The following is a 24,157-nucleotide window of genomic DNA, read 5'->3' as shown; positions in this document are numbered from 1 at the left end:
TCATCAACACCTGAAAGTAGTGTGATTAGAAGGAGAAAGAACGTGGGAGGGCATGTTCACCGAGATAATGAATGCCTCCAGGACAGCTGACACAGATATAGAGCATTGAGGATTTCACTGTCCGAGAAATTAGACATGGAGAGCAGGAAAGCTTCCAATGAGCTAGAGTGTGCGGCGCAGGACAAGATGCTTTGGATTATGAGGGACCAAGCAGACATGTTGAGGCATCTGGCTGAACTGCAGGAACAGAAGCAGAAGGGTAGAGTCCCTCTACAGACCCTGGTGGACAGGCAGACAGCATTGCCTGGTGCAGAATCACCTTCCCCCACGCATTCCATTAGGCGTGGGCAAAAAGTCCATTCTCGCTTTCACTTAACTCGGGGAGGGAGGAAGGTACAAGAAACAGAAGGCATCCATTCACAGACCTCTGATGGTCTGGAATGCGGTGTTGTTACACAGCTCAAAGTTTCTCCTGTTCGAACTGTACAACCCCCTTTCCCCAAGCTTAGCTTTTCTTTCTGTTCTCCCTCTTTACTTATGTTTGTTAAATAAAGTAAATAGATTCAAGAAAAAAAAATGTTCTTTACTGAGTAGACTAAAGAATAGTGGGCTTGGGCAGCAGGTTGTATTTAACAGGGACAGTAATACAAGGCAGGTGAAGATTTGGGAAAGCACAATGCACACAAGCAGCTCACATTACTGTGACTCATTACTGAAATGGATTTTCAAAGCCTTGCAGATATGCATCGCCCCTTGCTGTGCACTTATTGCCCTGGTGTCTGGCTACTCAAAAATGGCTGCCATGTGATCTGTCTCAACTACTCACCCCTGTGGAAAATTTTCCCGCCCCCGATATTATGGAGCACACAGCAGGCAGCTATAACCATGGGTATGTTCTCCTCACTAAGGTCCAACCTGGTTAGTAGGCTTCTCCAGCACCCTTTCAAATGACCAAAGGCACATTCAACCACCATTCTGCACTTGCTGAGCCTATAATTGAACTGTTCTTTACTGCTGTCCAGAGAGCCAGTGTATGGCTTCATGAGCCATGGGAGCAAGGGGTAGGCTGGGTCCCCCAGGATAACTACAGGCTTCTCAACATCGCCAATGTTAATTTTGTGGTCTGGAAAGAAAGTCACGGATTGCAGCTTTTTGAACAGACCCAAGTTACTAAAGATGCGCGTCGTGCATCTTTCCTGACCATCCTATGTTGATGAAATGCCCCGTGATCTACCAGTGCTTGGCAACACCATTGAAAAAGCATCTCTTTTAGTTCATGTACTCTTTGGCAAGGTGGTCTAGTGCCAAGATGGGGATATCGCCCCAAATGCAATTAGGGAACCCTCTCATGGCAAAACCATCCACTATGTCCTGAACATTTCCCAGATTCACTACCCTTCATAACAGAAGTCAATTTATGGCCCTGCACACTTGGTGCACAGCAGCTTCCACAGTTGATTTCCCTACTCCAAATTGATTCTCCACTGACCTGTATCTGTCTGGGATTGCAAGCTTCCAAACAGCAATTGCCACTCACTTCTCCACTGTCAGAGCAGCTCTCATTTTTGTGTTGCTGAACTGCAGGGCAGGGGAAAGCTCTGCACAAAGTTCCTGGAAGGTGGTCTTCCGCATTCGAAAGTTCTGCGGTCACTGCTCATCATCCCATATCTGCAAAACGATGCCGTCCCACCAGTCAGTGCTTGTTTCACGGGACCAAAAATGGCACTCAGAGGGCAGCTGCTCCGACTGCCAGCAGCAACTGTGAATTGGTTTTTTTCCTATGGCTTCCAGCAGGGCTGCTTGCAGGACATCATTATGTTCCATGCAGCAGGTCCTACTTCGCCTCTGGAAATACTGCAGGAGAAGGCATGAGGTGTTTGAGATGCTCACAGCAAGAGTGCACAACTGAGTAGGCTCCATGCTTCTGGGGTTATAACATACACATAGCAGTCTGAAGGAACGAAAACCACTGAGTCGCTTCCTGTTAATATGAGGGAGGGAGCACAATGCATCATGGGATGCCAAAGCTATGTTCCCGTTCTTCCCTCCGACAATGTTTTGGTCCAATGAGGCATTGCACATACTTCCCAAAATACACTGCAGCAAGTTGCCCTTTGGGATAGCTACCCACAATGCACTACTTTGTGCATCAATGCAGGCGCTACTAGTGAGGAAGCACTCCGAGACAATGAGCATGATGTGGCCACGTACAATCGACTTCATTAATTCAGGGGGCTCGAGGTCATATTAGATAAAGTCAACAATTTTGTAGTGTAGACAAACCCCAGTATAATTCCTACTGGACCACCTTCTTTGAACAATGTTTTACTCATTTTACATAAGCTACTAAACCTTTAAATGGCAGTCATATATTAACATTTTCAAGTGCTATGAACCAGCATTGGCTTTAAACCTCTGACCTACTAATAATAGATGTTATTTCCATTTTCTTTTAACATACTGTATTGATTAGGACATGTCAGTACTACTGACATGAATGTTATTCTGCAGATTATAAATTAAGGCATCTTATCTGAAAGAGTATACATACACTTTCTAAAATATTCCTATTTCAAATTTTCCATGTAAACCCCTTCATAAGGCTAGTCACTGTGAAACCTTTACCCAATTAAAACAGCAGTAGATAAAAGTGTTCTCACTTTGTTTTGAAACAAATTCCTTCAAATGTAACTAGTTAAAATAAGACTTCAGTATAACTCAGCCCCAACCTTCTCACTAGATCAAGAACTTGCAGAGATTAAGTGTTTATATTTGTGTTGTAAAAACATTTTAAATCCAAATAAAAATGCACTTCAGATATCCATTTCCATGGTCAGGTGCCCACCATGACAGTATATTCTATTATTCATACAACCGATTGAGAGAGTCTGTGGTTTAAAAAAAAAAAAAAAAAAAAGTCAGAAAATGTTTTGCTAGGAACACATGCCAGCTGGCTAATACCTGAAGGAAGTTCAAAAAGTTCAGTGCCTTCATTCTGTGATAGACATCAGGAAGATTCTATTTCACAAGCATAAAACAAGGAAAGCAAGGTTTACACATTTTAAAAGCACTTCAGTTGTACTTTTTACTAGTATGTTATATCACTCATACTCTCTTTGGACTTTTATTAGAGTCTTTGCTCAATCTAGGATTAAATCTTAATTATTCAGGTTTTAGAGGGTTTTTTATAAAGAGACTTCACAGGTACTGCAGGTTCTTTCTAGGGCTAACTAGTTAGCAAGGCAACTGCTATTATTGTAAAAGTTGTTTAAGGATAGAAAGAGATGCATGTTGCAGCCTTCTCCCTGGCTGAATCCTCTGAGTAGATGGTCACCATTTTGCTCTATTGGACCCAACCTTTTGATCCCCCAGAGCTTCAAGATAACTGTCTGAGCAGCAGCCAAGTTGTGTTTAACTTGGGCCTCTAAGACATACCATTGAGATGCTGATTCACTGCCCAGCACCCCTCCTTGGCAAGAAGACTGCAAAATCCCAACTTCTATCTACCCTCAGACCATCCTGAACTTCCCAAGCCAACCCAGTAGTTTATGCATTCTATCTAGCCCCACAGGCACTCTGGATTACAGTTTAACTTTTTGGGGAACACATGTTCCTTTGAGGCTTTGCGCGCACACACACACACTTTACCCAGAAAGCACAAGAGTTAGAGCTATGCGAAACAAAGCTTCTGAATACTGTCCCCCTTAGACTGGTTTCACCCCTATTGTGAGCCTCTGGGTTTGGTTCAAGTCCTTAAAGGGGGCAAGGTCTCTCCTGCAACCATTTTTTCTGCTGAGATTTCTGGTTCTGGCAATGACATAGCTCCCCTTGCTAAAAGAGCATATCATTTTAGAAACAGCAAAAATTTTTCTTTGGTCCTGTCCTTCTGCTGGGATTTTTTTCCTGTAACCTTGTATGGGATTGCTAGCAAAGAGTTGTTAGAAGTCAAGAGATCTGCCTCTAACTCTAGGGTAAAGCTAATCAATGTTGATGACTTGTTGATGGCCATGGTTGTTTCCCAGACATCGCCTGTTTTCTGCTATAAAAATGGAAGTTAAATCCACTCTGAAGGTTATAATTAAATGCTATAAAACAGAAGAATTCATATTCATATCAAACAAGACATGTTCCCCAAACTGTAACCATGCATGATCTTTGAGCTTTATTAAAACACTGCTTTTAGTGTTTATTAGTATTGAGAATATTTCATACCATTCTAAGTAATTAAGTTATGTACCAATAAAATACAAACATCTATTACTTACACATTGTAGGATCACACTTTTTGTTTGGGTCCTCATGGAGATATTTAAAAGAAAAAAAGATGAAACCTCAAACAAGACAAAGTACAGCTCTCCAAGTTCCTTAATGGGGACTGAGTTTACACAGTAGCTTTGAAGTGAGTATAATGCAACAAGATTTACTTCCTTTGCATGAGTGAGGGCACACCAGATCACTCCCACTATCATTTAACTAGGTAGTAAAAAATAATCAAAAAGACAGACAACAGTGGATGGACTGGTCATTCACCTCAGCCAACAGACCACTTTCATTGAGAAGACTGCTGTATCAGTGGCACACCCTGGTCAGACTGACTGACCTACGTGGGCTAAGCCAGTACATCATCTTTCAGGGTACAGTGCTGGCCACAGCAGTAACAAAATTCTGACCTCTCCAGCCAGATCCAAACTGGGGCTTCATTAGGAGAAGTGATGGAAGAGGAACAGAAGAAGACAAGAAAAAACACTCTGTCTTCTCCCAGTGGATAAGACACAAAGACAGCTAATTGGTGCATATGCACTGCAGCCTCCCTTTTAGAATCCCGATGCATAAGCCACAGAGGAAGGCCTGATCTACACTACAGAGTTAGGTTAACATAGATTGACAGAAGACCGCTTATGTCAACCTAACTCTGTAAGCATCTACACTATCATGTTGCTGCCATTGTTGTAAGTTGACCACTAGACCAACCTAAAAACTACTAGGTTGATGTAGTAGGGTAATGTCTGTGTAGACACTACACTGCTTAAATTGCCTGTTGTTGCCAACCCGAATCCCACTACCCCTGGGCAGCAGGGCTCCAGCTGTTAGTGCCCCCACAATGCCCCACTTAAATTGGTGCAAGCACTCCTGGTGAGGCACACACCACCACCAGACAAAGCATAATGTGGACACACAGCCGATTTAATTACTGCAGTGGCTACAGATCGACCTAACTTAAGTCGACTTAATTTTGTAAGTATAGGCATGCCCCAGTACATGAACTCCTGTGGGGCCCAATCCAGAAAGTGTATTCAGAACTCACCAATCAGATCAGGCCCCTATAGCGTGGACCCCAGAATAATACTATCCTGCTCTGGTCAAATCTGGCCACTATATGGGTTTAATACCCAGTCCGCCTCTCCCTCAATGTGAAGAGGACTAGGCACACTTGTGGTAACCAGCTGAGATTTTCCCCAGACACCTTAATCAAACACATACTGGTTTGGATTAAAACATAAAATAAGTTTATTAACTACAAAAGGATAGATTTTAAGTGATTTATAATGGATAACAAGCAGATTACCTAGCAAATAAACAAGACACGCAAACTAAGCTTAACCTATGTAGTACATCGGATATGAATAGCAAATCCTTGCCCTAAGTGATGATGCAAGCAGGCTGCAGATTCTGAAGGCGCAAACTGCATTGGCTTACAGCTTGGAATCCCCAGGTGTTCTATTCACAGGCTAAAAACCCCTTTAGCCTGGGTCCAGCACTTCCCCCAGTTCAGTCTTTGTTCATCAGGTGTTTCCAACAGTCTCTGTGGGTGGGGAGTTAATGAAGAACCATGATGTCACTCCCCTGCCTTAAATAACTTTTGCATATGGCAGGAACCCTTGTTTCAAAGCTTGGTTCCCATGCCAGTCAGTGGAAAAACTGATATCCCAAGATAGAGTCCAGCACCATGTGACCTAGTCACATGTCCCTGTAGTGTCAAAGCAGCCATGAGTTAGCTGCTGTTTCTAGCATCCTCAGGAAGGCTCCTCCATCCCCACCCTGGTGGGAGATAAGCTTCTAAGACCTATTGTTTTTTCCTAATGGCTCAATAATTGAATGGGTCCTTCCCATTCAGCCATCTAGACTGAGAGCCTTTTGCCTAGTGGGCATTCCCCAGGTGTAAACACATTTGTAATACAAATGTATAGTCAATATTTCCTAACTTCAGATACAGAAGCAATACATGAACACAAATAGGGTAATCATATTCAGTAAATCATAACCTTTCCAATGAAATCTCACATTCAATTTATGCAAGATAAGTAATGATGTCATAACCATATCATAATATTACTATAAAGAGTATGAGGTACAGTGTCACAGGCACCTAACACCAAGAAAGCGTTTGCCTCTGAGGGTATGGCTACACTTACAGTTGTAGGCCTTGTCAACACTACAGAGTTGCAGCGCTGGTGAGGGGGTTACAGCGCTGCAACTTAGGATGTGTACACACTTGCACAGCACGGACAGCGCTGCAACTCCCTTTTTGCAGCGCTGGCTGTACACCCGGTTGAGCCTCAGGTGTAGAGGATCAGCGCTGGTCAGCAAGTGTAGACACCCACCAGCGTTTTTATTGACCTCCGTGGCATAAGCAGGTATCCCAGCATACCTTAGAAGCCTCTCTGGTAATCATGCAAACTCCACTGCCCTGGGCTCACCTGACCCCTCCTTTAAATGCCCCTGGAATTTTAAAAATCCCCTTCCTGTTTGCTCAGCCAGGTGTGGAGTGCAATTAAGCAATCAATCACTCAGCGACCATGCCTCCACGCACCAAACGAGCCCCAGCATGGACCAATGCAGAGCTGCAGGACCTCATCAGTGTTTGGGGAGAGGAGGCTGTGCAAGCACAGCTGCGCTCCAGAAGGAGAAATTATGATACCTATGAGCAGATATCGCAGTCCTTGATGAGAAGGGGCCATGAACGGGACGCGTTGCAGTGCAGGGTCAAAATTAAAGAGCTGAGGAGTGCTTACTGCAAAGCTCGTGAGGGAAATCGCCGCTCAGGAGCTGCCCCCACGACCTGCCGTTTTTACCAGGAGCTGGATGCCATACTTGGGTGTGACCCCACTGCCAATCCTAGGAGCACAATGGAGAGTTCAGAGCAGGGAGAAGTGGGGGAGGTTGTAGAGGACGGCGACAGTGAGGCTACTGGCGTGGAGGGAGACACCCCGGAGTCCCAGTACACATGCAGCCAGGAGCTCTTCTCAAGCCAGGAGGAGGCTAGCCAGTCGCAGCAGCTGGAAGTTGATGGTGAGGAAGAAGCTGAGGATCATGCTCGGGGTAAGTAGATTTTTACGTTTTGGGAGAGAAGGGTTTTGGTTATGGCTGCCTGCATGCATGCCTAAACGTGTAATAGCCCATTGATTTGCTCTATCACTCTCTGTAATCTGCCTCGGTAATCTCTTGAAAAGTTTCAGCAAGAACGTTTGCAATTTGCTTTCTCAAGTTGATCGGGAGAGCCACCGTGGTCCCTGTCCCGGTCAGGCTAACTCGTCCGATCCACTGTGCAGCGAGGGGTGGGGGGACCATGGCTGCACACAGGCAAGCTGCATAGGGGCCAGGGCGGTATCCACATTCCTGTAGAAGACCCTCCCTCTCTTCCCAGGTAACACGCAGCAGTGATATGTCTGGCAGTAGGAAACCCTGTTGAGAGTTTAGGGATACTTGAGTGCAGGGCGCCAGGTTCACGTTTCCCCAGCCCATGGCGCTCTGTTGTTAACCCCCCCCTCCCAGCACGTAGCCAGCCACGCGGTGCGCTCCGGTGTTCCCCACCCCACCTCCAAGCAGGCATCCAGCACCGCTGTGTGCTCCTGAGTTCCCCACCCCCCCTCCCAGCACGTAAGCATCCACACGGTGTGCTCCGGTGTTATGCACCCCCCTCCAAGCAGGCATCCAGCACCGCTGTGTGCTCCGGTGTTCCCCACCCCCCCTCCAAGCAGGCATCCAGCTCCGCAGTGTGCTCCGGTGTTCCCCACCCCCCCTCCAAGCAGGCATCCAGCTCCACGGTGTGCTCCGGTGTTCCCCACCCCCCCTCCAAGCAGGCATCCAGCACCGCGGTGCTTCCCCCCCCCCCTCACCAGCAGGACGGCGTGAACGCGGACCAAAGAACACCCCCCCACCCCAAGCAGCTCAACACCTTCCTGTTCACTACTGTCCCCTCTTCAGGACACTAGCTACCTCCTGTACCCATTGCTGATGAACCCTAGTGACCCATTGGTCAATTCCCACTCCCATGGGGAAACAGGGGCAAAACCACTCACCCCATTGCTCGCCATGACTTAGCTTGCCTGCCCCTCTCTGTGTTATGTGAGAAGGATGCTACCAAAAGTCTAAAAAGTCCTTCAACGTGTGATAATAAACAATGTAGCCTCTGTGTATTACATGGTTCTCTCTCTCTTTTTTCTAGTGACCTTGACTACTGCAGCCGGATCACCGGCCTCACGTAGGTTTCAGAACTTGAGACGGAATCCTAGAAAATCAAAAGAGGAATTGATCAAATCTGTTATGAGCCACTACAACAGAGAAAGTAGGAAGACACAGGAATGGAGAGAGAAGACGTATGAATGGAGAAAGAGTGTACATGAATGGAGAAAGAGTGTACATGAATGGAGGTAAACAGAAAGCAGGAGAAAGGAATTGTCTGCCAAAAAAACCACAAAGCAGATAAGCCTCCTGGCTCGCCAAACTGAGTCTTTCGAGTCTCTTGTAGCCATGCAGACAAATATGTACCGTGGTAACCCACAGCCCTCCCAAAGCCCTCTTCCTTGTTCCCCAGTATTTCCACAAAACAACTTTCTCCAGCAGCCAGTTCCTTATTTTCCCCAGCTGCCCCCAACACCTGTACGATCACCTACCAGCCCTGATAACTATAATTCTTACCCTGTTCACTCCATCCCCATTATTCTGCAGCATAGTAATCCTGAAGTGCAGCAGACATTGAATAGTGATCAAAATAGGGCATATTCAAATCTATGAATGTACAGTCCACCACCCCAACCCCCTTGCCTGTTATGTACTGTATGTTGAATAAAGGTTATTTTTCTTTTTCACTACGTTATATTATTGCTGGAAGTGGTAAATATTATACACCAAGGTAAAGCAAAGCACATCAAATGCATCAAACATTACTGTTCGCTCTCAGCATCAAATTGCTCCCTTAAAGCATCCCTAATCCTTGAAGCCCTTTCCTGGGCCTCCCTATTAGCCCTGCTCTCTGGCTGAGCAAACTCATCCTCCAAGCGTCGAACCTTGGAGGTCCATTCCTCACTGAATCTTTCACTCTTCCCTTCACAAATATTATGGAGGGTACAGCACGCGGATATAACAGCGGTGATGCTGCTTTCCACCAAATCTAGCTTCCCATAAAGACAGCGCCAGCGTGCTTTCAAACGGCCAAAAGCACACTCCACAGTCATTCTGCACCGGCTCAGCCTGTAGTTGAACTGGTCCTTGCTCCTGTCAAGCTTCCCTGTATATGGTTTCATGAGCCAGGGTATTAAGGGGTAAGCGGGGTCTCCAAGGATCACAGTGGGCATTTCAACGTCCCCTACTGTGATCTTGCGGTGTGGGAAAAAAGTCCTGGCCCTCAGCCTCCTGAACAGGGAACTGTTCCTAAAGATGCGTGCATCGTGCACCTTTCCAGGCCATCCTGGGTAAATGTCAGTGAAACGCCCACAGTGATCCACAAGCACTTGCAGAACCACGGAGAAATACCCCTTGCGATTAACGTACTCTGATGCCAGGTGGGGTGGTGACAGAATAGGAATATGCGTCCCATCTATTGCCCCTCCACAGTTAGGGAACCCCATTTCTGCAAAGCCATCCACAAAGTCCTGCACGTTCCCAAGAGTCACGGTTCTTCTTAGCAGGGTGCGATTAATGGCTGTGCAAACTTGCATCAGCATCATTCCAACGGTAGACTTTCCCACTCCAAACTGGTTCGCCACCGATCTGAAGCAGTCTGGAGTTGCCAGCTTCCAGATTGCAATAGCCACCCGCTTCTCCACTGGCAGGGCAGCTCTCAATCTCGTGTCCCTGCGCCGCAGGGTAGGGGCGAGCTCAGCACAAAGTGCCATGAAAGTGGCTTTTCTCATCCGAAAGTTCTGCAGCCACTGCTCGTCATCCCAGGATTGCAGGACGATTTGATCCCACCACTGAGTGCTGGTTTCCCGAGCCCAAACGCGCCGGTCCACGGAGCTGAGCACGTCTGTTACTGCCACAAGCAATTTACTGTCTTCACAGTGAGGCGATTCAATATCATCGTCTGACTCCTCACTGTCACTGTCACTCTCACTTTGCAGCTGAAGGAATAGCTCCACTGCCATGCGCGATGTGCTGGCAACATTCATCAATAAGGTCATCAGCTGCTCAGGATCCATTTATAACAAATATCGCAGAAAAAGCGCTGTAGAATCACAATACCGCCAAACTGCTCGGAATGTGTAGCAAAGCACCACAGGGCGTTGGAACAGGAAGCGGAAAGACACTCACACTTCCTTCCCCTTCCCACAAGCCACAGCGCCGAAATGGGACGAGGTGCTCTGTGGGATAGCTGCCCACAATGCACCACTCCCAACAGCGCTGCAAGTGCTGTAAATGTGGCCACACTACAGCGCTGGCCCTATACAGCTGTACTAACACAGCTGTAACTACCAGCGCTGCAAAACTGTAAGTGTAGACATGGCCGTACAGCGCTGGAAGTTACAGCTGTCTTCGTACAGCTGTGTAAGGAAAGCGCTGCAGTGTGGCCACACTGACAGCTACCAGCGCTGCAGTGTGGCCATATTTGCAGCGCAGTTGGGAGTGGTGCATTGTGGGCAGCTATCAAGTGGCTGCAACATGCTTTTCAAAAGAGGGGGGCGAGGGGGAACGTGGGGGGGGGAGAGAGAGAGAGAGAGAGAGAGAGAGTGGATTTTTGGATCTGTCAGCTCCCTGCCTTGCAAGTTCTAAGGACTGGAACACACATATCACCAACCTGTAATCAATTTAAAAGTTTCGAGCCCTTCCCCCACCCCTCTCTTATTCACTAAATGCAAATTATGCACTCCTAAATAGCCTTCAGACCACATAAGCAGCTGCTCAACACAGACTCCCCCTCCCCCTCTGCCGTGTGACTCCTCTCTTCAAGCAAACAGCTGTGAACCTTCCAAAGCAATTCCCCTGCCTGCCTTCGCTCGCTCGAGCAAACAGAAGCTGTGTTTGTTTTTTAGATAAGCAGCTCGGGGGAGCTCGGAGTTCAGCCATTCTTCTGGTTTGTTGTGAGCAGGCATTCTGGGATAGCTCCTAATACCCTGGAGGCCAATAATAGTGCTTTTGGTGGCCACACTTGATGACCAGCGCTGCAATCGTTACACCCCAAGCAGACCAGGTGTACAGCCAGCGCTGCAGCCAGGGAGTTGCAGCACTGGATGTGCCTTGCAGGTGTGGACAGTTACTAAGTTGCAGCGCTGTAAACCCACCACCAGCACTGCAACTCTCCAGTGTAGCCAAGCCCCCAGAATCCCAAGCAGAGATAGGTGCCTATCTCCAAGAGAAGAGCAGGGCTTAACACACATCGCTCAGCTTGGCACCTCAGGCAATGAGCCACCTAGCATCCTGGCTTTTGTGAATCCCATTCTAAGTTGCCTCTATCTCCCCCCATTCATTGTACAGTGGCACCAAACTCAAGCTGTGTGAATCCCAGTGATTTTCTAGACACCTGAATGTTAGGTGCGGCAACACTCAGCATCACCACAACTGAGCTCCTTTGTGAATCTACCCCCTAGTGGCCAGAATGAACATTGATAGAAGAGGGAGAAATTGAGAAGTCACACCAAAAAAAACAAACCTCAGAAATATTATTGTAATACTGAAGTTGAGAAATTAGACATATAAAAGTCAGCAAATTAAGTCCAATGTTTTAAATTGTGTGCCTAAAGCTAAGGCTCCTAAATCTTATTAATGCCTAAATATAGCAGTCTGATTTTCATAAGAACTGATTGCCCAGAAGCTTCCATTGGCAGATCACTAACCTGTTTATTGACTTCAGCCATTGATAGCTGTAAAGCCATCATCATGCAGTCTGCACCACAAACAGTAGTCCTTTCTGAGTATGAAAATAAGCACCATTGTCTTCTAAAACACTTGATCATATTTATGATCTTTTGCTGAAAGGTAGCCATACTCCTGAAGTGGAACACAGAGAGAGTGAATTAAGTCTATAAATATAAATGCAGTGTTAAAACGATCATTTTCTAACAAACACTTTGGGGACAAGGCACCCCACATTTATCAATCTCTCTCCATTCTCATTAACCCTATGCAATTGCTGTGATTTATTCCTCTGACTTGTCTCAACATAGTGCCCCCTCACCATAAAGAAAACAGAATACAGAGTTTATGCAAAAAGAATACAGCAGCAGTTTTCAAACTTTTTGATCTGAGCCACCCCTTTGAGTTAAAATTTTTGGTTGCATCCTCAACCCAGACAAAAAGAAGCGAGTCGGGGTGCAGTGGAACACTCCCTCCCTGAGCCTCATTACGCTGGAGTGAAGCCTGAGCTGCCTGGAATCACTGCTCATCCCCCCCAACTCCCCAAATATTCCTCTGCACCACCGGGGGGAGGGGGGTGCCCCATAGTTTGAAAACCTCTGCTCTAAGGATAACCACTCATTGTAGAAGGCTAAGCTGTATTCCCTCCCTTCTTCTATCCCCCAGAAGAGAAGTACTTCTGGTGCCAAGGCACTTGCATCATCCGTCCCCACCTCTAGTTCTGCCTATACAAAATCATCATAGGAAGTGCAAGACTTCGGGTCTGATCAAGTATATCTAATCCACCATCTAATACAGCCAGCACCAGATGCTTCAGAAAGATGTGAGAACTCTGCAATAATCAGAAATGCACCCCACATTAGATCTCATCGTGATCTCAAACAATTTGCGATCAGCTTAAATCCTGAAACATGGGTTTAATACTAACTCCACTATTCTCGTTATTCATATAAACAGCCAAACTTTTTGAAGCTTGCAAAATTCTTGGCCTCATTGACTTCCCACGGCAATGTGTTCTTCCATTTAACTACACATTGTATGAAAACTATTTCCTTTTTTCAGTTTTTAATTTGCCAACTTTTAATTTCATTGAATGTCCTCCCTTTTCTTGTATTATGGGACAGGGGAAACAGAAGCTCCCTATACCACTCATTTTTATACGCTTTTATCATGTCCCCTCTTACTCACCTCCTAAAGTAGGCAATCCCAATCCTTTAAATCTGTCTTCATGAGCATGCTTCCAGGCCCTTAATCATTCTCATCACCCTCCTCTGAGACTACAACATCCTTTTTGAGACAGGGTGACCAGTCCTGCCCACAGTATTCCAGACGCGGCTGCACCTTCCTGTTGTCCATAAAAATTGAAACTTTTAACCCATGTTTAACTTTTAGGCAACCCAGGCACGTGCCTACTGTGGCTAATTGGAAATCCAGCGGGGCGGGGGGGAGGGGTAGAGGACAGGGTCAGGACGGTGCTAAAAGCTGACACGGCCCATGGAGGGCGGGGAAGTCACCGGTGGCCCCACTCCATTTAGAGCCCCCGGGCTCGGCATCGCCCTGTCACAGCCCGCAGGCGAGTTAGCCCCAGCCAGCCACCAGGCTGCGGGGCCCGCGCGAGAAGCAAGAGTCCGCGCAGAGACTCCGCCCGAGCCAGCCGCGGGGACTGGCCCTTCCGGGGGCAGCTCGAGCACGGTCCGGCCCCGCCCGAGCGCAACGGTCACAGCCGCTGCCCCCTGCCCTAGGCCGGCTAGGCAGTGCCGCTGGCGGCCCGCGTAGGGGGCAGCGCCGAGCACCAGGCCAAGGGAGACTCCCGCCCCAGGCACTCGGCTGGGCCCCCCCCCAACTCCTCGACTGTTCCCGCCACCCCCGTCCCCTCTCCCCGCGGGAGGGAGCGAGGAGTTACCTGGCCCGGCTGGGGCAGCTCGGCGGGTCCCTAGCTCAGAGAGAAGCGGTTGGTTGGTTGCCTAGTTACCCATTCGCACGCGCCCCGCCGCCGGAGGTTTAAATTTAAATCTCCCGCAGCTGCCCAATCAAAGAGCGGGCAGCCTCCGACCCGGAAACACAAGGGGCTAGGGCCGGAAGTGCCCACGAGCTAATACAAACTCTTCGCGGGCGAGAGATCGGCAGGGAGGCGCAGATGTACGTAGCTGGCGGCGCGTGCGTTTGTGTGCCGCTCGGTGCCGGCAGCCGTCGCCCGCTGGGGTCCAGGTCTCCGCTCCCGTCGGGGCCGGGGGAGAAGGGGCCCCGTAGAATGTGCCCTGTCTGCGGCTCTCTGGGCCGCAGCCCTTGGCCTTGTTCTCGGCACCCCACCCCCAATGTCTGCTGCTTGCTCCCCTCGCCCCGTGTCTCCTCCACGCTTCGTCCCTTTCCTAGCCATGTTCAAATAGACCCGGCTGCTGCGTGTGCCCAGGGCGCGAAGCAATGCCCTGCTGCCAGCCCCCACCGTTAACAAAGCGTGAGCCAGGCCCCAGATCGGCAGTAGATTTGGGAGGAGGGTTGTCTTTAAATTCGCCCTGTGGGTTCTGAATCTCTCGGATGTATTTGGCTCGTGGTTTTCAAGGTTCCTTCCCCGCCCTGCAGCCAGAGAAACTTGCTTTAGATGAGAATCCAAGCTTTTTTGTTTGGCTCCAGGAGCTGGGACCTTAAGAAGAATACCAAATAGGGAAGGATTTCTCATAAAATCACGACTTAGCAACACTAGTAACATATCTCCTGCTGCTTTTTTTTTTGCCCCACTGAGATGATGAGTTCCCACTCTGTTGGGTGATAACATTTGTTATCCTTGTTGATGAGGAAACTCAGCCAAAAGTATTTTTTTCCCAGTGGGTGACTTTTTTACTTGCTTTAAGTCAGTGCTTTAAATCTTCTTTCCTTACCAATTTGTTGATGCTTCTAAGTAACTAGATGCTTGTTTTTGTTTACATTCAGCACTTTGATAGGCTTTCTACAAATCTTAATTATGTGGAAAATGGTTTATTTTAATAGCAAATGTAGAATATGATGTCATCAATCATGCTTTTCAGTATAAGAAGAAGAATCTAAGGAGCTGTGAGAAACATAGGCCTCAACATTTGCCTTTTTCCAGGGGGATAATGGAGGGGAGCTCAATAGGCCAACTATGGCCTCATCCAGACTAGGGGAGGAAAATCGATCTTAGATACGCAACTTCAGCTAATAACGTAGCTGAAGTCGAATATCTAAGATCGAATTACTCACCCGTCCAGACGGCGCGGGATCGATGTCTGCGGCTCTCCGTGTCGATTCCGGAACTCCGTTCGGGTTGATGGAGTTCCGGAATCGATGTAAGCGCGCTCGGGGATCGATATATCGCGTCTAGACTAGATGCGATATATCGATCCCCGAGCAATCGATTTTAACCCGCCGATACGGCGGGGTAGTCCGGACGTGGGCTATGACTCAGTATCTGTATCGATATAACTAGGTGCTTACGTCCACCAGACTCATGCACAAATATGTTGATGCAAGGCGACTTGCATCAACCTCTCTTCATAGTGTAGAACAACAGGCATTACAATTCTGTTTTCTGACATTTATTTTGCATTTCTACAGTATCTTTTATCCAAACATGCTTGTAATGCCACACATAAGCAGCACCACTAAAATGTAGTAGTCCTCCTCTGCACGGTGGGCTACACAAGAGTGTAGCAGGGAAGATTTTGTCCTTTACTCCTGTGAAAAGCTCCCTGAGATATCTAACATCCATGCACGTCCTTGCTGAGGGATCTGAATATGTTGGAGATGTGAGGATTCTTCCACATCAATGTTAACTGTCGAATGCCAGTGGACTGAATAAAGAAAACTGTTGTGAGCTCCCTGCAACCACCAGTTCTACAGCAGATCTGAACTAGTCATACACAAAAAATTCAGTGGACATTTTGGTTTCATCTGGTTTTAGAGCTTTATGTTTAGGGAATATCTTTATTGATTGATGGCTTATTGAAGGGTGGACATAGAGAAACTGTTAAAAATTGGTTCCATTCTAAAAAGTGACTCCAGAAAAAATGACTACATATTTTCAAAAGTAATTAGGGCTGTTAATTAATCGCAGTTAACTCTGGTGAACAACTCAAAAAAATTAATGGCGAATAAAAAAATTAAATGTGATTAATCACGGTTTTAATTGCAATGTTAATAAAATACCAATTGAAATTTATTAAATATTTTGGAAAATATTTCTACATTTTCATATATATAGTATTCTGTGTTGTAGTTGAAATGAAAGTGTATATTATTTTTGTTTACAGACATTTGCACTGTAAAAATGATAAAAGAAATAGTATTTTTCAGTTCCCCTCCTACAAGTACCATAGTGCAATCTTTGTCGTGCAAGTGCAATTTATAAATGTAGATTTTTTTTTATTACATGACTACACTCAAAAATAAAACAATGTAAAATTTCAGCGCCTACAAGTCCACTCAGTCCTACTTCTTGTTCAACCAATCACTAAGACAAACACGTTTATTCACAATTAAGGGAGAGAATGCTCCTCTCTTCTTATTTACAATGTCACCAGAAAGTGAGAACAGACATTTACATGGCACTTTTGTAGCAGGCATTGCAAGGTATTTACATGCCAGATATGCTAAACATTCGTATGCCCCTCATCTTTGGCCACCATTCCAGAGGATATGCTTCCATGCTGATGACACTCATTTAAAAAAAAAAGTGTTCATTAAATTTCTGACTGAATGAATTGTATGTCCCCTGCTCTGTTTCACTCTCATTATACCATATATTTCCTGTGATAGCCATCTTGGATGATGAACCACCACATGTTCATTTTAAGAACACTTTCACTGCGAATTTGACAAAACACAAAGACGGTACCAATGTGAGATTTCTAAAGATAGTTACAGCACTTGACCCAAGGTTTAAGAATCTGATGTGCCTTCCAAAATCTGAGAGGGATGAGATGTGGAGCTTGCTTTCAGAAAACTTAAAAGAGCAACACTCGGATGCGGAAACTACAGAACTCACCACCAAAAAAGAAAATCAACCTTCTGCTGGTGGCATCTGACTCAGATAATGAAAATCAACATTGTCAGTCTGTATTGCTTTGTATTGTTATCGAGCAGAACCCATCATCCGCATGGATGCATGTCTTCTTTAATGATGATTGAAGCATGAACGGACGTGAATATTTAGTGCGTCTGGCACGTAAATATCTTGTTATATTTGCAACAGTGCCATGAGAACCACCTGTTCTCACTTTCAGTTGAACAAGAAGCAGGTAGCATTACCTCCTGCAAATGTAAACAACTTCTTTGTCTTGTATTAGGTGACTTGAAAAATACTATTTCTTTTGATTTTTTTTACAGTGCAAATACTTGTAATCCAAAAATAAAAATTAAGTTAACACTGTACACTTTGTATTCTGTGTTGTAATTGAAATCAATATATTTGAAAATGTAGAAAACATCCAAAAATATTGTATTCTATTGTTTAATAGTGCGATTAATCACAAATTTTTTAATTGTGCAATTAATTGCGATTAATTTTTTAAATCACTTGACAGCCCTAAAAGTAATATTAAACAAACAACAAATGAACATTTTAAAATATTTAAAATGTTTAAATTGTTTAAACAGTTTTAAGTGATACTGCAGTCATTATTGCCAACACCAAAAGAAAATAAGTCTGAGTTGCTTATGTGTGCCAGTGACTTTCTCATCAAGTTTGTCCAGTTTATAAGTTTAAAAAATTAATACTGGGACCTTCAAACTACCAACCCTGCAAAGGCAGCCTGGGAACTGAAATTATAGCTGTTTATCATCATTGTCAATAATAAAGATTCTGCAGGCCAAGTGCCCTCATTTACATCTGGTCAACCCCAATTGTATTCACATTCTACCTTCAGCTATAGATATGCAAACCTATTGCATAAATATAAATTAGATCAGAATTAGAAGACCATGGGGATGCAAAGGTGGCCCTACAGTTGGGAATGAACAATTATCTAAATGATGTACAAGCCAGAAAAGAATTCATGTCAGGAAGTTGTCATCTTAGATGTCAATTTCAAGAGTAGAACTGCATTCTGACTTTTAAACTATTGATTCTAAAGACAACCTCTTCTGTTTTGTTGTTGTATCTGCTGATAAACTAATGTTGTATTTTGATATACTACTGTGGCAGCAAGTTCTCTAAAACATATATATTTATTTTGATATATAGCTCCATGCCCTACAGAAGAAGTTACATCTGTGCTAACTTGATTTTTACCAATGAAGATGAAGCAAGACTCTGCTCGAAATGCTACCTACACTGTGGATTGTGAGGATTATGTGCATGTGGTGGAATTCAATCCATTTGATAGTGGAAATGTAGGTTCCCTAATTGCATACGGTGGCAATAATTATGTAGTTATTGGGACTTGCAGATTTCAGGTGAGTATATGTCTTTATCAAAGATTTTTTTAGTTTACAATATTTAATAAAGATGAATTGAAAGGCACTGATAAAATAGTATGTTGGAACAAAAACACTTTTACTCTATTTGTAATGGGTCTAATATATATTCGCCAAATAGCTCTGCTTCACACACAAACACATTGTAACTGAAATTGTAGATAGTTCTCTGTGAGGTTTTCATTCTGCTGCTACAAAGTTTCATAATGTCATAGTTCACAATGAACAGGATTTACACTGAAGATTACTTGGAAAGTAATCTTTGTTGCAGCATCTCTGAAGATCCTAACTACTACCTGAAAAGTTACGCAATTTTGAGTTCACGCTATTCTTTGTGTAATTGGGTATCTGCTGTGCATCTGCAAAGTGCCGTGTTCTATCACATTCCATTCAACTTTTTCTTTAACACCAATCTGAGTCCTGATCTCTATTTTGGGTACCTATTATTAATGATTTGTGTCCATGTTAAGTTTCTGGCTAGCTCCCAAAATGCCAGAGATTAATTACATTATTTTTGCTTCTAAATGGTTATACTAAAATACTGCAATATTTCAGAAAATGATATTGTAGCGAGGGGGCCCCACTCCCCCACGCTCCTGAGGAGAACAGGCCAGAAAGGGCGTGGCCGTGGGCGGAGCCCCCGCCGCCTGTCCCCCCCTGCCCCCCCCCCCCCCCGGAAGTCAAAGGGCGGGACAGGAAGTACAAAAACCCGGCCCCAGGGCTCAGTTAGAGGGAGGCGGCCAGAGAGAGCAGATGTTAGGGCCCGAGCTCCCGCTGGGCCCAGCCTACCTAGTCCCGGAGGGGTACTGGCCTGACCTCCCCTGGGGCCAGTACTCAGAGGAGCCGACTGAGTGGTCCGACGCTCGGCCTGTGGAGGAGCTGCCTGGACCTCCCGACGCCCAGTACCCCGAGGAGTGGATTGGACCTCCCGACACCCAGTACCCTGAGGAGTGGACTGGACCTCCTGACGGCAGACATCCTGAGGAGCCCATGGTCTGGGACGCCCCGGACAACGCTGGCAGAGGGCAGGTACCCAGCGAGGGGGAGGTTGGAAGTGGCCCGGGGGCAGCCGACCCCAGTCAGGCTGCAGGCTCGCCTGAGCCAATGGCAGTGTGTTTCCGTCAGGATTCCCCACTGACCGTCAGCAGCGTTAACAGCTGCTAGGGCCCCGGGCTGGAACGCAGTGGAGTGGGAGGGCCTGTGTTCCCCCTGCCACCCCTCCAAGGGTGGCAGACTCCCCCTCCCCTGACCTGAGGAGGCCGTCTCAGCTACCTTGTTGCTCAGCCCCCGCTGAAAGGCCTGAGCGTAGACTGTGTGCTGCCCCGCCCTGCATTAGGGCCTGAGCTTATATATATATACTGTTACCTTGTTGCTCAGCCCCTGCTGAAAGGCCTGAGCATAGACTGTGTGTGTTGCCCCGCCCCGCCCCGCCAAGGGCCAGGGTGTACTTATATACTATTCTCTCGTGCTCAACCCTGCAGCAAGGGACGGGCCCGAGGCAGAAGGAGTGAGGCGAGCTGGTGTGGCTCCCCTCCCCGCTCAAGGAGGGTCAAGCCCTGGCCGTGCTCTACTACAGATATTATTTTGAAGGATAGAGAGAGCTGTTTTCCTGTGTGGTACAAATATTTTGCATTTGTGATTTTTCTCTTAGATCTATCTGGCTTTTTAAGAAATGGTTAGGCCTGAAATGAGGACCTAACTTTGTGATAAGTAGTATATAGTTCGCAAGGTGCCTTTTTTCATGCCAACTGACTCAGTGATAAAAATTATGCCATAAACTAGTGATTACTTTTAAAAGGGTCTCAGATAAGAGGGAAAAATTTTGAAGTATTTCTAGCAAACATGGCAAAACTCCACAAAATATATCAAATGAATGGCATTCACGTGTTTAAAATTCTTATACTGCTTTGTCTGCATTGAAATACAGAATTGTACAAGTAGAAACAGTTTTATTTGACTATCCTCACTCTGAACATCTCTGCATACTTACTGTTGGCAAATAGCTGGGTAAAACTTTAAGATATTATTCTGTGAACCCATAATTTTATAAATAATCAAGTAATACAAATTGTTTAAAAAGGGGCATACAGTATCTTATAGTGTTGGGTTTCTTTTTGGTTTATGTGCTTGAAGACCTATAGGGGAACTTTTTATCCTTGAACCAAATTTCTAAAATTTTTGCACTTGGCTGTGTGTGATAGGACACTAATGCATATACAATAACAACATAAAAGCAACAGAGTCCTGTGGCACCTTATAGACTAACAGATGTATTGGAGCATAAGCTTTTATGGATGAATACCCACTTCATCAGAAGCAACTCTGCTTTTTACAGATCCAGACTAACATGGCTACCCCTCCAATATATTCATAGGATTTTTTTTCTTTTTCTGCCAGTTGCTGACACAGTACAGCAGTACATTTCCAACAGTTTCTGTAGTTAACTTTGATACTCTTTACTACATAGTTCGGGATTTACCTTTATTTTATCTGCTGTATGATAGCAGTTCTCCACACATTTAACAACGTTCAGTAACTAACTTGGAAACTAGTTAGCTTGGAAAACCTACTACATACTATTGACCTTTTGGTACTTTGACTTCTTTCTTAGCTCTTGTCAAAGGTTCTAAATGGGCAACACTTGAAAATAATATCCTATATGTACTCAAAGATCAGATGCCATACAAATTTTTCCATATCCTCCACAGATTTCAGGTACATTATTTGAAGTTCCTATCTCTGAGAGTTAGTCTCAGTATTTTTGCCCGTTCAGAGTTTTACCTTTCTGCTGAGACTGCTAACAAAGATGTGACTTGCACTGTTGGCTTTGTGATATGCTTACCTGTTCACTAGAAACTGGATGGAGACCAACCACTCACTTATGTATCACAAGTTACTGAATATTATTATTGCTGTTTATATTGTAAAATCGCTCAAAGTATGATTTTTGCCACTGTACAAGCATATCGAAAGACATGGTCCCTGCCATGAGGAGCTTACATTATAGAAAAGCAATCAAATACACCTCTACCCCGATATAACTTGGTCCTTGGGAGACAAAAAATCTCACTGCATTATAGGTGACACCGCGTTATATCAAACTTGCTTTGCGCCCTCCTCCCCGTTCCTTGTTCCCTGACTACTCTCTCCAGAAACCCCCGTCCCTAATCACCCCCAGGACCCCACCTCCTACCCAACCCCCCATCCCCTGACTGCTCAGACCCCCATCCACCTCCTGCCCCCTGACAGGCACTCACTAGCAGCAGCAGGAAGCAGAGCAGCCCGGACCCAGCCCGCTCCACTCTGCTGCCTCCCAGCCGCAGCGCTCCGCTTCCCGCTGCCAGTGAGTGTGGGGAGGTTGGGGAAAGGATTCCCCGCCTCCGCACTCACCTGCATCAAGAAGCGGAGCGACATGGCCCCAGCCCGCTCCGCTTTCCTTGCCCCAGACCCAGCCATGTCGCTGGGGGGCGGCTGGGGAAAGGTCCTGCACTCAACGGCAGCGGGAAGCGGAGCGCCACGGCTGGGAGCTGGCGGAGTGAAGCTGGCTGGGGCCGTATTGCTCCGCTTCCTGCTGCAGGTGAGTGAGGGGAGGTTGGGGAAAGGACGCCCTCAGCACTCACCTGCAGCAGGAAGCGGAGCGCTGCGAATGGGAGCTGGTGGAGTGGAGCGGGCTGGGGCCAGGCTGCTCCGCTTCTGCCGCTGCTGGTGAGTGCGGGGGGGATTCCCTCCCCCCAACCCCCTCCCCCGAGCGACACAGCTGGGACCGGGGTGAGGGAAGCAGAGTGGGCTGCTCCCGGGCCACTCTGGGACTGCGGGGCCCCAAAAAGTACCCTCCCACAGCTCCTGCCCCCCAGACCTTGGGTGGGGGGAGCCCCTGACCGCCCCCGAGACCCTCTGCCCCTTATCGAACCCCTCGGCCCCAGCCTGGCCCTGCACCCTTAACACGCTGCTCAGAGCATCGTGTCAGAGCTTTACTGCCTTGTATGCGAGCCCACCTTATATCAGGTCGTGTTATATTGGGGTAGAGGTGTAGTAGTTTTGGGTCACCACAAGACTTAATTCACACTAATCTAGAATTTAAGGGCTTGTTTGAAGGATCAATAATAGCATATCATTTTCTGTTTATTACAATGTTTTATATATTTAGGAGGAGGATGCAGAAGTTGAAGGAATACAGTATGAGACATTAAGAACATTTCATCATGGGATCAGAGTCGATGCCATAGCATGGAGTCCAGAAACCAGACTGGATGCTTTACCTCCCCAGATAAGGTATTTTAAAAACCTTTAAGTTCTGAAACAACTTCTCTTTTGTCTGTCCGCCTTTTATTCCTTAATGCAAAAGTAAAGTTAGACTCTTTGAATGAAATCCTAGCCCCATTGGAGTCAATGGCAAAACTCCCATTAACTGCAGCGGGCTCAGAATTTCACCCTTTGACTTTAGTTAATTTTTACTTTTTTCAAAGAACCATTCAGTTGTGAATTAGTCAAAATAATGAATATGAAAGTGGATGTAAATAAAATATAATGAACCTTCTCTGTAGTTTATCTAGAAAGAACACCCACTAAGGACTCTCCGTAATGCCCTATTCTACAACAATAAGTCTGCATTAGGACTGGGTGAAATTCTCTCTCTGGTACAAGCCAGTGTCATGCAAGAATCAGATGTTATTTGTAAAACCACAGAACTGTGGGACTACAGTAAAAGAGTTTTTTTAAAACCTGGTTTTATGCTTTTATTAAGTCTGAACAAACTGTTGACCCTTAAATAGTAGTACCTATTTAACAATTAGAAGTACTTTTAATGTTCAAGCAGTGTTTCAAACATGGTATATAAATGCCAGATCTCATGTTTGTTAAAAATAAAATGTTTAGTGTTAATATCATTCTTCTATTTTAAACCGCTACTAAAGCATGCTAGAAATTGCTTTATGAACTTACATTAGGATCTCCTTCAATTGCTATTATAAATGTTTTAACTTCTCTAGCCATTTGACCACCACTGGTAGTAATAAATGCAAATGCTAATTATAATTTACTATTTTCAAAGATTTCACAGTTGATTCAATATGTGACTTATTTGGTTGGGCAAAATGGATAGTTTTCTTTCAATATAAAGTATCCCTGCCACCTGACATGCAGCTACAATACACTTCATTCCAATTAATACTTTAAAGACTGTTATGTCCAAAAGGGAAATATAATATCTAGAAGCATTTTCATTTTCAAAAGCATAATCTGAATTTCCTTCTGAAAATAGAAGTGAATCTTTAACTTAAGTTGGGATGGAAATTTTGCAAGTGAGAAATGATTAAAGGGCTCCCCCCCCCCCCCCCGATTATTCTAGATTTTGTACTGCAGCTGCTGATAGGAAGTTAAGACTATTCGCTTCAGATCTCCAGGATAAGAATGAATATAAGGTAAAATACACATTATTGGAATTTATTTTTATCTTTTTAGCCTCTAGTAGAGTTTAGTCTGAACGCTTTATCCCCTAACCTACATGTTGTATTAAAAGCTAGCTAACTGTAATTGTACTGTAAAATAAATATGTACTATTATGTTCCGCAACATTGAATGTGTCCTAATACCTGGAAACATTTAATCAACACATTAAAGAAGGAACGGTCTGTATGCAACGAGTAATTGCAATTTATTC

General features: G+C 45.5%; 2 protein-coding genes across 2 annotated transcripts in view; one reads left to right on the top strand and one right to left on the bottom strand.

Annotated features, from left to right (window-relative positions):
- The window catches only part of PARPBP (PARP1 binding protein), a 118,750-nt gene extending 104,693 nt beyond the window's left edge, over positions 1-14,057 (bottom strand). The window contains exons 1-3 of the mRNA XM_030544399.1: positions 13,973-14,057; positions 13,258-13,414; positions 12,051-12,204 (exon numbers count right to left, since the gene is read on the bottom strand). Of these exons, the coding sequence (XP_030400259.1) occupies positions 12,051-12,200 (150 nt within the window). The 5' untranslated portion in view covers positions 12,201-12,204; positions 13,258-13,414; positions 13,973-14,057. The remainder of the gene's footprint in view (positions 1-12,050; positions 12,205-13,257; positions 13,415-13,972) is intronic.
- A 66-nt stretch (positions 14,058-14,123) lies between these two features.
- NUP37 (nucleoporin 37) overlaps positions 14,124-24,157 on the top strand; it is a 38,526-nt gene continuing 28,492 nt past the window's right edge. The window contains exons 1-4 of the mRNA XM_030544386.1: positions 14,124-14,208; positions 18,266-18,477; positions 22,646-22,770; positions 23,846-23,918. Of these exons, the coding sequence (XP_030400246.1) occupies positions 18,316-18,477; positions 22,646-22,770; positions 23,846-23,918 (360 nt within the window). The 5' untranslated portion in view covers positions 14,124-14,208; positions 18,266-18,315. The remainder of the gene's footprint in view (positions 14,209-18,265; positions 18,478-22,645; positions 22,771-23,845; positions 23,919-24,157) is intronic.

Source organism: Gopherus evgoodei, chromosome 1 (genome assembly GCF_007399415.2).
Source record: "Gopherus evgoodei ecotype Sinaloan lineage chromosome 1, rGopEvg1_v1.p, whole genome shotgun sequence".
Classification (NCBI taxonomy): domain Eukaryota; kingdom Metazoa; phylum Chordata; order Testudines; family Testudinidae; genus Gopherus; species Gopherus evgoodei.
This window is presented reverse-complemented; position numbering and strand designations above follow the sequence as displayed.